Genomic DNA, 15,379 nt, shown 5'->3' on the forward strand with positions numbered 1-15,379 from the left:
TATTGCTTTTTCATCCATAATATTTACATTGTGAACTGTAACTAGGTACGAGCTATTTTGTACGCCAAAATATAAACAAACCAAAGTAACCACATCACACTTGACTTGTTAATGTTGATGATTTCTATGCTTTTCCTTAATGACATGTGTTGCAAACTGCTTTTTGTTGTAAAGACAATCTTTACGAATTATTATACCCATCATCAGGACAAAAGCATCGTTTGACATTTTAACTAGTGCATGCTTAATTGAAAGAATAACGTTAGGCTTATATAAGTGGTTGATGTACGGTTATAGACCCCTGATTCATCATTTTACCTGTTTAACACTAAGCCTATATGACAATCGCAAAACTAATATTGATTGTAGATAAACTTTTATGTAATGATTTGAGATTTCCAAATGCTTTGTGGAGAATGAAAAGATGAGGATTTATTTAAGATGTTATTTAAGATGTTTAAAAGACTTCCAAGAGTACTAGCTTGCAATAATTCTTGTGCAGTGGAAAGGAGATTATGTACTGCTAATCTTGACAGCTTTATAGACAGCAAGGACACTCTTTCAAAAGTTAGTATGATGTCACGCTTCTTTAAAGGTAAATCCATCAAATAATCAAATATATACATGCATGCAGTCAAATTTGAATGTCCTTGTCAGAGTGCATGCATGGATATTTGATAATCTGAGTTTAAGAACTTTTAGCTATTATTTCCAAAATGTTGTTAATGGCTTATCCGATACGAAATGTTTTCTACACATTGATTATGTTGTATGGAAGCTAGTTTATTCTCATTTTTAATTGGAGTGGACTTCATCCTGTTTTTAAATTAATTCTGATTTACAGTTCGCAGACATGTAGCATCAATAAAGGGGGGGGGGGGGGGGAGGGGGGCTGGCTTTTTGTTGCAACAAGTACCATTTTAAATTTACGTACATTGTAAAACATTGAATGATCATAAAGTTGCCCCCCCCCCCCCCTTTTGGGAGCATGTAAAAAATAGAAGTAAAAATAAGGAAATGAATTAACAGTGAAATTGAAGTTTATCATGATTTTGGGAAGTCCCCCCCCCCCCCCCCCCCCTTTTAATTTTTTTGGCTTGTGAAGATTTTTTTTAAGGAGTCTGCGCCCCTTTCAAAAATGATGCTAATGCCTAGCACATACTTCAATTATGCTTTTATAATTAAGGTAAAAAGGATGGAGATAAATGGGCTTCCTATTATCCACCATGATGGCTATGTTTGTGAATTCCCCATGAAGCATAGATTCGCCATGAGGAAATTTCATGGAGTTTTGAGATTTTTGAAGACTGACAACGTTATATCCATGAAACAAGTCCTAGAGCCGTCTGCTATAGATCCTGTTTTTCTGAAACTGGTACACACTCCTGATTATGTAGAACGCTTCCTCAGTGGAAACACGTCTGTTGAGGAACAGAGGCTTACAGGCTTTCAGTGGAGTACTGGAATTGCATCACGATGCGGGCTTGAAACAGGTTTATACAGATATCTTACCTCCTGCTAATTTAATATAAGAAACATGTATATTTCATACACAGTCAGTACAAGATAAATGATCTCCCCTTGAGTTTTATGACTTCATTGGTTATAAGTGTATACCTTAATGACGTCAGTTATTGCACAACTGTATAAATAAGAATCTGCAGGGAGCATAAATTGTAGAACATTTCAAGTTGCTTTTAAATTTGGTTATTTAGGAGGGACCCTGCTGGCAGGTCAGTTAGCAATGGAGCATGGGATAGCTTGCAGCACAGGGGGAGGAACCCACCACGCCTTCCCCAGTCACGGGGCTGGGTACTGTCTTCTTAATGACCTTGCAGTAACAGCTGCAGTATTGTTCAAAGAATGCCAAGTCAAAAAGGTCCTCATCGTAGATCTGGATGTTCATCAGGTGTTTTGTGTTTATGTATTTGTTTACAAATTACATTTGTTTATATACTAAAAATAATTATTTTCAATCTTAAGTCTTCCTCAGCTCCTCTTCAATTTTCCCACTAACAAAATGGGCATATATCATTGATCACAATATGATTGGTGGTCATGTGGAGAATGAGCATTTAAGTCCATGTGGGATAAAAAGGAGGACCTCAAAGCTGAAGTGTAGTTCTTTTGCAAAATGTTGTGTTTTATCTAATAATAAGCTATCCAAATGAGGTTTCATTATTAAAATCCAGCTTATTGTGCAGTCAGCATTATTAAAATTTACACCTTTTCCAATCTACATGTACATGCATGTATATGAGATTACTTTTTAAGCAGACATTGTTCATTTGATCTCATTCCTTAAAAATGTAGAGTTATTGTTTTGTAACTCACTGACTGCTTACAGAGATTATTTCCTTTAATCTTCAGATATTTTACATCATAGGAATTTCTATTGTAAGGAAATTCATCTACCCCATGGGTCTAAACCGAAAGAGGGGGAGGGGGTCCTGTCCTCAAGCACCTATGAGATTGGATGCAAATTTTTAAGTTAAAACTCTCACTTCACAGATGAGACACAATATAAACAAAAAAATAATTTTATATTCTCTAAGCAACAGTTTATCAAATGAAATTCCATTTAATTGGATTTAAGGAAACTATACATCAATCTATAGTGCAAAAATGCCAAAGTGACACTGTCATAACTATTCTGCACATTATTCCAACTGAGTCGGGACGGGGAGGAGAAAAAGTATAATTGAAGAGAATCCCTCCCATTGCTAAACATCTTACTTTCATATTAAAGCAATATGAGCTGTATTTTTTAGAATTTTATTTTGCTGCAAAAACCTGCTAGTACGATAAGTCTGCATATAATTTAAACTTTTATGATAAGAATGATTTGAAAAAATCATTAATTTTTGTCAAAGGAAATATTTCTCTTCTAAGGAATATATAGCAAATCAATTTTTGTACAGGACAACAATAATTCAATTTTGCTCCAAATAAGGCTTCTTTACGGCCTTTTCCACAAAAATATGGCTAACAGAAATTTAAAAACCATGATATTTTGGTCATTTTAGTAGAAAAGAACATTTTAGTTAAAAAAAAAAATTAAACATGAAAAATGCAGCTCATATTGCTTTAAACTATAAGGAACTTGATTGTACAACTCTGTCTCTTGTCATTCGAATTATTTTTAACAGGGTGATGGGACAGCCTGCATATTCAGCGACAACTGTGCAGTCTTCACATTTTCTATGCACTGCGAGAAAAATTATCCCCTCAAGAAGCAGATGAGTGATATGGATGTTGGTCTTGTCACTGGAATAACTGTGAGTACCACATAAATTCCATTCCATGTATCACATTCAATTTGGTAGAAACAAAATGCAATTAAAGTACAATCTTGGAGTAAAAATGCCAAGTAAGCAAATGAAACCATGCAGTCATAATTAGGGCCCTCTCTCTGTGGGCACCCTATTGTAATCAGTCCGTCCATCTGTCTGTCCATTCGGGATCACTTGTCTGGAGCATATCTTCTCTTGACCCAAATTGGCTCATACTTCAATCGCAGAGTGCCTTTGGGTGAAGGGCGTGCGGTGACATGAAACCAAGTTTCTAGGTCGAAGGTTAAGGTCATAGCAGAATTATGTGAAAAATCCAGTCTGTATTATATATTCTCTCCCCTTGGTTCAAACTTCTCTCACAGAGTGTCTTAATGGTTTACAAGTGTGCAGTGGCCTTAAATTAAGTTTATAGGTCAAGGGTCAAGTTCATAACAGAAAACTAAACAAAGTCTTAAATCAGAACATATACACTCTCACTTTAGCCCTAACTTGCTCATACTTCACATAAACAGAGCTTTTGGGTAGAGAGTGTGCAGTGACCTTGAATCACGTTTTAAGGAAATACAGATTTGTTTAAAATCCAGTTGAAGTAATATACCGGTAGTCCAAACATTTACATTATTTCCCATTGGCTTAATCTTGCTCAGATTAAACCAAAAGAATGCCTGTACATAAGGGGTGCACAAGGAGCTCAAATTAAAGTTCTAACTTACTGGAAAATTCCAAGTCAGAGGTTAAGGTCAAAGCAAAAGTCCCTGAAATGCTTTTCATCCCAATGTCCATTATTAAAGCAGGGCCTTTGAGATGGTTGACATCTCAAAGATGTCTTATTAGATTTTGTACATATTGTAAACCGTACTATGTGTATGTTATGAAGTAAACAAAATTTATAGTGTATAATTAGTGTATAATTACCAGAAGTTACAAAAGATTTTTAAACAAGTTCAAAATTGTAAGTATGTTATAAGTATGTTTCCTGTTGTAATTACAAATTACAAGTTGTGTATACAACAATAAAATTTTTTGGTGGGGATTCATATGCCGTTGGGTATGAAGGTATTTGGTAATGCAAACATACATAACCTGTTGACATGTTTACTCATATGCAGACAGATTGCTTTAGATAATGATTCAGTTTTTTTAACAGTTACCTGTATATATAAAACATAATTAACATTATAATATTTTGTCATTACTACCTATTTGAAGCTCTTGACTTTTCAAAAAAAAAACAACTTATTTTTTCTCAAATTTTGTTAGCCTAATATGAGCAAAATCTTAATAGTTTGTTTATATTAACTTAAAGGTCTTTACATATTTGGAGCTGTTATTGTCATGAGGGGTCTTATCAGTTATTTGAATTGGTGATATCACTTTGATTTTCAGTTCAAATTGGTGATATATAGCACCTTTTCCAGAAGATGATATTACATATATAATGACATAAATGTAAAATGAGTGCCAAATACTTTTACCAGTTAATGTTAAAAAAAAAATGACACATTTTGCAACCATAATCCCCCCCCCCCCCCCCACCAAATAAAAACCCTTGATATCCTCTGTCGCAGCTTGTTGAAGAGATATTGGAAGAAATGTATGCTTGATGTGTAAAAATGTTAAAAGTTGGATTTTTGAGTGCTTTTATACTGAATTTGTCATACATATTCTTCCTTCTTTTGGCATTAAGAATTACTGGTAAGAACAATAAAGTGCTTAGATAAAATGAATCCCATACTTAAATTTCTAAACACAAAAGGAATACCAAATGCTTTAAAAAAGATACGGGGTTTTTTTTGCAATGGTTGCGACAAATTTTGCTTTTTGGGAAGGTTATGTGGATGGAATGTAACAGTCCCTTTAGGACCATTTTATTTGGCCTAAATTCTTTATTGACAGGACAAGGACTACTTAGCTCACCTACATTCCTACCTTCCTTGGTTGTTGGAAAGTTTCAGACCAGACATTGTCCTCTACGACGCCGGGGTGGACCCACACGAAAAAGATGAGCTGGGTAAACTTAACCTCACAGATTAATGGTAAGAGGTCTTATTTCAGTAAGTGTTTCACAGACAATGCCTTTCTTATGAAATAATTTGAAAAATATAAATTTTTGTCCAAAAATACGTACTAAAATTATTATTTTAACGAGAAATTTGAATCAAAATCTTTCCAGAATTCATAGTGTGTGTGTGTACATGTATGTATAAAAGAACTTTAATTTATAAAAGAACTTTAATTGCATGATTAGAATTAATAGCAGTAGTGTTTTGATAAGATTCATGATAAGATAATTACATGTATTGAATTAAAAAAAGAGAGATTATTTTTTAGGACTGGTTAAAGATGTTTTATAGGGATATTCACTCTGGGTTTTATTTCATACTGTGCCTGCATCAATATGGCATTAAAAACAACTCAAATTATCCATAACATCCTATTATGGTAATACCTTGTCATTCCTCATAATTCATTTGATTCTAGTTATAATATTGTGGTTTCATTAATATTCGAGGGTATTAATTTTCGTGGATAAAGTGAAAATCACAGTTTCGAGGATTAATTCGTGGCCAGTGACCCTATCAATACTAAATGTTAATAGAAATTGCACTTCAATGAACATTTTATTTCATGGATTAACTTAACAATAAAATCCCCGAAAATTGGTATTCTATGAATATTGATGAAACCACAGTATCAAATTTTCTAGCTCCAGAATTTAGTGTATGTTTATATGAAACAGGTAATCATACATTTTCTTAGTCATAAATGAAAGCTCAATTATAAATGATGAATATCGATCTTAAGAAAGCGATTGGAATACTTGCTCTTAATTAGATACATGTTATGAATTTGTTTATTTGCTTTTAAAAAACAGAAAAACAAACCGTCCCTTGGCGGGGAGTCATTTATATAGAGTAATGCTCTATTTAGTTTTACATGTGGTTATGCATTGCTGGTAGTTTAAGATATATGAAAAATTTGATGATTCATGTGGGCTATAAGAAAGCCATCAAATTGGAAAAGAAACGGGTTATGAATTATTTTTGCAATGTTTACTACCTTCATACCCACATGAATCACCAAAAGAATATTCATTTGTTTTAATGAAATCATCATTTTCAAATAAAAGCAAAAACTTGTCGCCAGTCTTAAAAATCCTATTTTTTGGTATATTTTTTTCTTTTTGTTTAGGGTTATTTCAAAGAGACTTTTATGTAATCAATTTGTGCGTGTCACGTGGGATTCCAGTCGCCACGGTGATCGGAGGAGGCTACGATAAAGACATCAACATGCTTGCATTGCGTCACACGATTGTTCACAGAGCAGCTATCAAAGTAAATATCAGTGTGTTGCTTTAAGAATCCTAACATAATTTAAGACTAATTCGAGTGATGAATAGAGATATACAACTATATTTTCTACATAAAAAAGCCCATTTATTGCACTCGTAAATGCATAGAATTTCCTTATTATACCCCCGTTCGGAAGGAGAGGGGGTATACTGTTTTACCCTGGTGTGTCTGTCTGTCTGTCTGTCTGTCTGTCCGTCCATAACAAAAATTTCTGTAGCATTTATCTCAGCAACTATTTATCACAGATGCTTGAAATTTTAACAGGGTGTTTGTTAAGGCATGCCATATCGTGGGATATATTTTTGTACCAATCGGACGTCAACTTCCTGTTAAATGACGACTTTGCTTATTTTTTAACCAAAATTTTCAAACAAATTTTCGTCAAAGATTTCTCAGCAACTATTTATCGCAGATGCTTGAAATTTTTACACAATATTTGTATAGGCATGCCATATCGTGGGAGGTATGTTTGTACCAATCAGACGTCATCTTCCTGTTAAATGATGACTTTATTAATTTTTAGCAAAAATTTTCAAACAAATTATTGTCAAAGAATTCTCAGCAACTGTTTATTGCAGATGCTTAAATTTTTATCAGTATTTGTATAGGCATGCTATATCGTGGGATGTATTTTTGTACCAATTGGACGTCAACTTCCTGTTTAATGAGTACTTTGTTTATTTTTAGCCAAAATTTTCAAACAAATTTCCGTCAAAGATTTCTCAGCAACTATTTATCGCTGATGCTTGAAATTTTAACACACTATTTGTTTTGGCATGCCATATTGTGGGATGTATTTTTGTATCAATCGGACGTCAACTTCCTGTTAAATATTGACTTTGTTTATTTTTAGCCAAAATTTTCAAACAAATTTTCGTCAAAGATTTCTTAGCAGCTATTTATCGCAGATGCTTGAAATTTTTACACAGTGTTTGTTTAGGCGCATGCCATATCGTGGGATATCTTCTGTTAAATGAGTACTTTGTTTATTTTAGCCAAAATTTTCAAACAAATTTTCCTCAAAGATTTCTCAGCAGCTATTTATTGTAGATGATTGAAATTTTAACACAGAATTTGTTTAGGCATGCCATATTGTGGGATATATTTCTGTACCAATCGGATGCCAGCTTTCTGTTAAATGTCGACTTTGCTTATTTTGCATATTCACATCAGAGCGGGGGTATCACTAGTGAGCATTGGCTCACAGATATCTTGTTTATATAGGAAATAAGAGGATCAAGCCGGTAAAAAAAATCTTTGAGTGCTTAAATTAATTACTACACATTTTTATTTTTAAATAAACTGATGATTACTTGCATGGTTAGACTTAATCGTTTATTTTCCATGTAGTTTATAGAAATTACTTTGGGCTGAGAATATTACAGAACCAATGAAAAAGGTGAAAAAAGGAATTTAAAAAAAATTATCGTGAAGTAGGCTTACAATATAGAAACATGCCCATTATATACTTTTTTCTCAACAATAAGGCTTACTTTCATAAAAAAAAAATCCGGATGCAATGGATACCCTTTTTAATCCTAAAATTTCTTATATATCATGAATCAGGAACGTATACGTTCCTGATGAATGTACGTGGTTTGAATTTTGGCTCACTGAGACGAAGCCGAGTGGGGGGGGGGGGGGGGGGGGGTTGTTGGTTGTTATGCTTTACCAGCAGCATCGGCGTCCGAACCTGGTGAAAGTTTTAGAGCAGGTCCTGTATAAAAGATATTACTTTCCAGCTTGAAGTAATTCATACCCTGTAGAATAAATTCCATGACAAGATAAAGATTATCTTTACAATTGTTTTTTTTTTTACAATAGTAACGCAGATCAGTGGTAAAAAGTAAAAATAATGTATGTTCAGAAAATTCTGATCATTGCATTACATTGTTAATCATTTTATACGCGGATCAAGAAATCTATTCCGGGTGGAGGGGGTTTCGACCAATCGATAAACAGGGCGTGTCAATTTCAGTCCTGTCACTTTCTTATCAGTTTCAGCCGCTGTAGATTTCGACCAATCGATAAACGGGGCGTGTAGATTTCAGTTTGGCTCTTTCTATAGAGCTATGAATAAACTATAAGTTTCCTAAGAAATAGAGGGAATAATACTTGGTAGATGTAAATATTTAAACAATAAAATGCTTTCTTTGGTGATTCATTCGGGATATGAAGGTAGTGACATTGCAGAAAAAATACAAAATCTACAGCGGCTGAAACTGATAAGAAAGTGACAGGACTGAAATTGACACGCCCTGTTTATCGATTGGTCGAAACCTACAACGACCTAAGAAATATCACGGACCGCACGAAATAATCATGATATTGTCAGACTCAAAGTCTCACAGGAGATGATTTGGCTGTTTCTTTTAGCTAACGTACTTATGTACATTAACAGTGATTTGGTGAATTTTACTTACTTTTCTTAATCAACGCGGGTTATGTAAAAAATTTTCTGCAATGATCACTACCTTCATAACCCGAATGAATCATCAAAGAAAGCATTTTATTGTTTATATTAACATCTTTCTTTAAGCTAATCGATATATTGATAAGGAAAAGTAAGTAATATTCACTAAATTACTGTTGATGTACTTAAGTAAGTTAGCTAAATGAAACAGCCAACTTGTGTCTTGTGAGACTTTGAGTCCGACATCGTCATGATTATTTCGTGAAGTCCGTGATTTTTTCTAGGTCGCTATAGGTTTGGACCAATTGATGAACAGGGCGTGTCGATATCTGTCCTGTCATTTTCTTGTCAGTTTCAGCCGCTGTTGATTTCGACCAATCGATAAATGGGGCGTGTAGATTTCAGTCTGGCTGTTTCTATAGAGCTATGAATTAACTATAAGTTTCCGTAAGAAATACAGGGAATAATACTTGGTGGATGTAAATATAATGATTTAGCTACCCAAGAAATACACTATTCGCCGAGCCGAAGGCTAATACGATGCATTTACATGTACATGTAACTTTAACTTTTCTTATTAATAAGATCTATTTAAATCTGTTTATTTAATTGGAAGACATATTTTACTGCGAAAGAATATTTAACAAACCAGTTATAAAAATGTACTAATATTATTAGTATTATTGTACAATTATGTATTAATACTATTATATGGATTTTTCAACAAATTCTGTGGTTGAGGAAACAAGTTTATAAACCACATTTTGTTTGGTCAGTTTTGTTGTAAAATAAGTAATTTTCATTCGATAAAAATTTCAATTTTTATCCTAAATTTAGTTCATAAACGCAAGATTAATTTTGAATTCAACTTTTCAGGTATGGCAGAGTCGAATAATGGGTGGATGATTGAAGTCTTAAAAGTGAAATTTATGAATCAACACAAAATGTAAGACAGAGACTTTTATACGATTCGATTTCAACAATTATCCAGCAATGAAGTTCCTGTCGATTTTTTTTCAGCGAGTAAGCAGGATTTATACAGGATAGTTCATGGTTTGTGCTGGTAAATGACTTTTATTCAATGGATGTATGTTTTCTTTAGAACTAACAGAGTTGTATAAAGATAATAAACTGTCAAACACCATTAGATAATTTTTCTATCAAATGTCATATTCTTTTGAACTCGGTGCGTTTTTGACTGTCGTTGTTGTTGTTTTTAAACGTGCTGCCAAAGTTCAAGTGGACGCAAATCAACTTCTGCTCTCTGATTTATTGAACAGATCACAGTGATACAATTTGAATAATTCATCTAACATAGATCACTAATACAACAATATTCGATACTTTGTCTGTCTACAAAGATAGTGGTTTTTTTATATTAAAACAAATTGTTAATCAATAATACGAAGTATGGACAACAAATGAAATACAAGGATACATGTACAACAACTTTAGAGAATATTTTGCAAAGCTAGTTGAATTATCGGATATTAAAGGATAAGAATTTTTTAAATAATTGTGTAGACCTGTGCATCGGAATGGTTCCAACGAGACGTACAGAAGATGTTTCAATTATGGTTTCAATCCATGCTGAACGTTGCAGAATCAACGTTGTATTGTTGCCTCAGTTTCTCACAGTACGACTTATTCCAGAATATAAGTAACAGTTTCATGTGGTATCGCGGCTCCTTTAACCTCCAGATGTAGAAGACCGGGTTCATTGCACTCTTCAAACACAGCAGCATTGAGCTGATGTTATGAATCGCCTTCCCCCATTCAGTCTCATAGTCCAGTATTGGAAAAGTGAGAGTTACGTAAAACGGCGTGGCTATACTCGAAAAGCAAGCCGTTATAACTGAAATTTTCTTGACCATTCTTACTTGTTCCTTTGTGATTCCAGAAAGGCAATGCGAGAGGTTTCTATCATTTTTTAAACGTTTCATAATGCAACGTAGAACGTGTATCAACATCAGTATGCTTGATTATATAATTAACAAATGTAACACTCTGAATATTGTGTTGAGGTTCTTTATTTCCTTATATACATAAATGTTGACAGATCCTAAAAATTTAAATAAAATCTATTTATCACACTTGTAATAAACAATGTAAATATCTGAATTATACATGTACTCCCAATGCTCTTTATTATTCACTCATCTATAGTATTACCCTTTTCCTTTGTCTAATACATGTAAGTACAGGTTTGTCTATTCTCATTCAAAAACTTTACAAAATTATATATCTCAATATTAAATAGATAATAAAATTTTTTTATACACCCACAATCATTGCAATAAGCAAAGAAATTAACAAATACACATACCTAAGCAAGGACACACTGCGAATGTTAAATTTCTTGACACTGACACAACGTTACATTTTCTCTCTCTGCGTTTCTCTTGGACAATGAATGTGAGCTAGGCAAGAATTACCCAGAATGCTATTCTTTCTATGACATCACGAAACCAAAAACCTAAATAAAGATAATATGTTAGGCTTACTAAAAATATAAATCTGACTTAGCCTAGTGGTATAAATCACAAGCCCACACACCAAAGGCACCCGGTTCAATCTCCCAACACCACAGACACTTTTTTTTTGTTTTTTATAAACGTTCAATAAAAATCAAAATAAAATAATTATTCAAACTCCACCCTCTTACACAAAAGCAAAAATTAAGTGCATTGACTAACAATATTCTTTTTTTAAATATATAGATAATTACAGCCATTTTTTAATGGGTTATCTTTGCTGTAGAACATAAATTACGACAACGCTGTTCCATAAAAATCCAAAATATCGGGCAAAGAATTACAAATCGACGCCGAGTCATGTAGTTGTAGTACTTTATATCCAGAGCAAACACAAAGCAAATATTCAGATTGTACATACTTACTGTAAGCAAAGACACATTTACGAACAGAAACAATAAATACTTCTTGAATTCACAGTTATCACCATACTCAAAAACGGAGAGAGGCAGGCACATAATGAAGCCAAGTGAAATATCGGACAGTACTAGATTTATTGAGAGAATCTTCAACTGAAAGTTTAGCTTTTCACAACGGTATAGAATAAGCATTGTCATGAAATTTTCCAGGACGATTACTCCACCAAAAGTTGCTTATAAGAAATTAAACACATGTAAGATTAGTAAAGAGCCACATTCCTTCATCTGTCTTTTTTTTTTTTTTTTTTTTTTTTTTTTTTTTGTATTTTATTTTACTCTCAAGAAACATAGTAAATAAATTCAATACAGTTTTTTAAATATTCTTTCACGCATGCTCACTCTCTCACACTCAATCTAATTGGTAGAGGCTGCTTAAATTGAAAAAATACCAAAAGAATTAAACCAAAAAACAAAAAAACAAAAAACAAAAGAAAAACAAAAACATCATATGGTAAATATAAAGAGTAAGAATATTAGAACGGATGAAAGCACATAAATTGGTAATTAATGAACAAAGTGTTAGTTAAGCCAAATAACATGACTAAGATTGAATCATAGTGTCAAAGATAGAATACCAGGGTTGCCAGGTATTGACAAATTTTTGCATTTCAAAATTTTTACAAGCTATATATTTTTCAACCTTGTATTTGTTAAATAAATAAGATAAAAGTCCAGAAAGGCATGGCAGTTTGCCTTTTTTTAAACAAGTAAACAAATATTGTTTCGAACATAAAATAATTAAATTAATAACTTTGTTGTTTTTAGACATTGGAAGTTCACCAAACAAAATATTAACTACATTAAAACCAAGTCTTAAGGAAGTTGCATGGTAAATATGCAATCTTAGGTTGCTCCATATTGTGGATACTTTTTCACAGTTTATGAAGACATGCTGAATTGTCTCAACTTCATGTTTACAAAATGAGCAACAGTCAGAGGACACCACCTTAATTTTTTTTAAGTAATGATTCACAGGTAGAATTCTATGAAGTAATCTAAATTGTAACCATTGTAGCTGAGTGTCTTTGGTTGTTTTAAAGCATACATTAAAAGCATCATTAACACATATTTTGGCTCCATATTGAACTAACTCTGATTCCCACTTGGATATGGAAGTAGGAATTACATTACAAGAGTTTAATTGTCTATACACTACATTAGTACATTTATTATACAACAACAAAGATTTATAATATATTGGAATGTATGGAGTAATAAACCTTTGGTATGAATTTTTTGTAAGAAAAGATTTAAGATATCTTGATATGGCACTTACTACACTGTTATACTGCATAATGCAGACATTCATATTGAATCTATGTTGAAAAATATCATGTGGTAAAAGATTTCCATCCACATCAAGAAAATCACTAATTATTTTGACACCCTTTTCATACCAGCTTTTTATAAATAGTGTTTTCATACCCACTTTAATGTTTGTGTTATACCAAACAGGAATACTAGGGAGGTTTTCTTTGACGAAACTCCCATTAAAAGATTTTATAACACAGAGAAAAGAATTGAAAACATCTTGCCAAAAAACATTATTTTTTGGAATTACACATTCTGATATGAATGCATCACCAAAATCAAGTAATTTGTTAACAATTTGTACACCATTAATAGCTTCAAAAATATCTATCCATGACTTTTTACCTTTAATCAATCTTTTCAACCATGAGCATCCTTCATCTGTCTTAGCATTTTGTATCTTAATAGAGTTTAAGGGGGTTCTTTTTTCTTAAAAGAAATATTTGTGTGAAAAAGGCAAATGTTGACACCCCGGTAAAATCTTATTCTAGATTCCTGCCTGCTATATTAACATATAGCATTATTTTTTTTCACAAGTATCATATAAACATTATGAAATGCATTTCTTGGCCCCTCCCCCAATAAAAAGAATAAAAAGGCCATTAGATGAAAATCAATACCGTCAGACAAATAGCCCAAACATATGGGCAGCGGAAAGGGCAAAAAATACATTTTTACAAAATCAACGATAAACTAAATTCAGCAATCTAAAATAATATTATCAATGACCATAAATGCAAAACCAACAGTCTTCTTTGCAAAATAAATGTACATAAAAATCAACCAAAGGTATTTAAATACAAATCAAACACAAAAAGTAAAACCAACAGACATAAATGTAAAACGAACATACATCAACATGAAACAAGCGGACGCACAAATAAACGCCAGGTGGCGTTTTTTGGGAAGCAATATACGTCATCGATTATTGGAATCCGGGATGGTTCGCACCTATTCTGTTTCGCCCTGAGATGTTTCCCACCTCAATGTTTCGCACCTGCCTCGGAGCAAAACATCTGACTGTATTGTAATGTAATGTAATGGAGTGTTGATGAAATTAGAAATGTACATGTATATATAGTTAGCATAGATCTATTTTGGGGACCATTTAATTACATAAATTACCGGTATCTGCTTGAACTTTACATTACCCAACTGCATCAACTATTTAACAACGATTTTTACCAGTCTTATTCTTATAGCAAACGTGGGGTTAAATATTATTTCCATTCCCATTTATTTATTATGATTTATTTAAAATTATAAATAATATTTTAATGACCTGTTTTATACTCGTACATTTGTTCCAAATTTCCTATTCGGATGAAAACATATGTATTATCAATTATTGTACAGTCTTATATAAAAAAAAAAAGTCATTTATTTGTTACCCATAAACATGATGATATACAAATATCTGGAAAAAAAAACATTTTTAAAATGCTACAAGACATACATGTACATTGTGGATTAAAATTAAGTGCATGTATCAGAATACTTCAAGCTTATCGACACATAGGCTTCGGAACCCGGGGGGGGGGGGGGGGGGGGGGGGGGGGCTTTTTGCAAAGTTAGACCTAACCATAGGCACAAAGCAGAATACACGGTTCAGCCCCCCCCCCCACTTTTTCTCGCAGGAAATATAATTGTTCCTTAATGTACCTTGAAAGATTGAGAATTTAGAGTCTTAAGCATACTAGCCCCCCCCCCCCCCTCCCCCCACCCCCACCACGGATTAACATTTTCATGATTTGGGTTGGGGGAAAATAATTCTTAATGTAGGTTAGATTTTTTCTTTTGGAAGTATAGGTTTACTCCCCCCCCCCCCCCTCACCCCCCCCCCCCCCCCCCACGGATTAGGATTTTTATGATTTTGGGAATTAGGTTTTTTTCTCTCAATATTTCTGAGCATCAGTCTAGCCCCCCATCCCCCCCCCCCCCACTTTCAATTTGCTTCCGACGCCAGTGCGACATGAATACTGCCATGCCTAAAATTTTCTTCAAACTACTTGTACAGGCAATACATAAGACTGTAGGAAAATAAATCAAACTTCGT

General features: G+C 33.2%; 1 protein-coding gene across 1 annotated transcript; it reads left to right on the plus strand.

Annotated features, from left to right (window-relative positions):
• Window positions 1–41: 41 nt before the first annotated feature.
• LOC128192874 (uncharacterized protein SYNPCC7002_A1628-like) lies at window positions 42–12,238 on the plus strand. The gene is given in 8 exon segments (XM_052865897.1): window positions 42–449; window positions 452–567; window positions 1,187–1,493; window positions 1,716–1,909; window positions 3,150–3,278; window positions 5,190–5,323; window positions 6,481–6,628; window positions 9,936–12,238. Coding segments are annotated over 8 exon segments (1,083 nt in total). The 5' UTR covers window positions 42–424; the 3' UTR covers window positions 9,966–12,238.
• The last annotated feature ends 3,141 nt before the right edge of the window (window positions 12,239–15,379 follow it).

This window comes from Crassostrea angulata, chromosome 7, assembly GCF_025612915.1.
Source record: "Crassostrea angulata isolate pt1a10 chromosome 7, ASM2561291v2, whole genome shotgun sequence".
Taxonomy (NCBI): domain Eukaryota; kingdom Metazoa; phylum Mollusca; class Bivalvia; order Ostreida; family Ostreidae; genus Magallana; species Magallana angulata.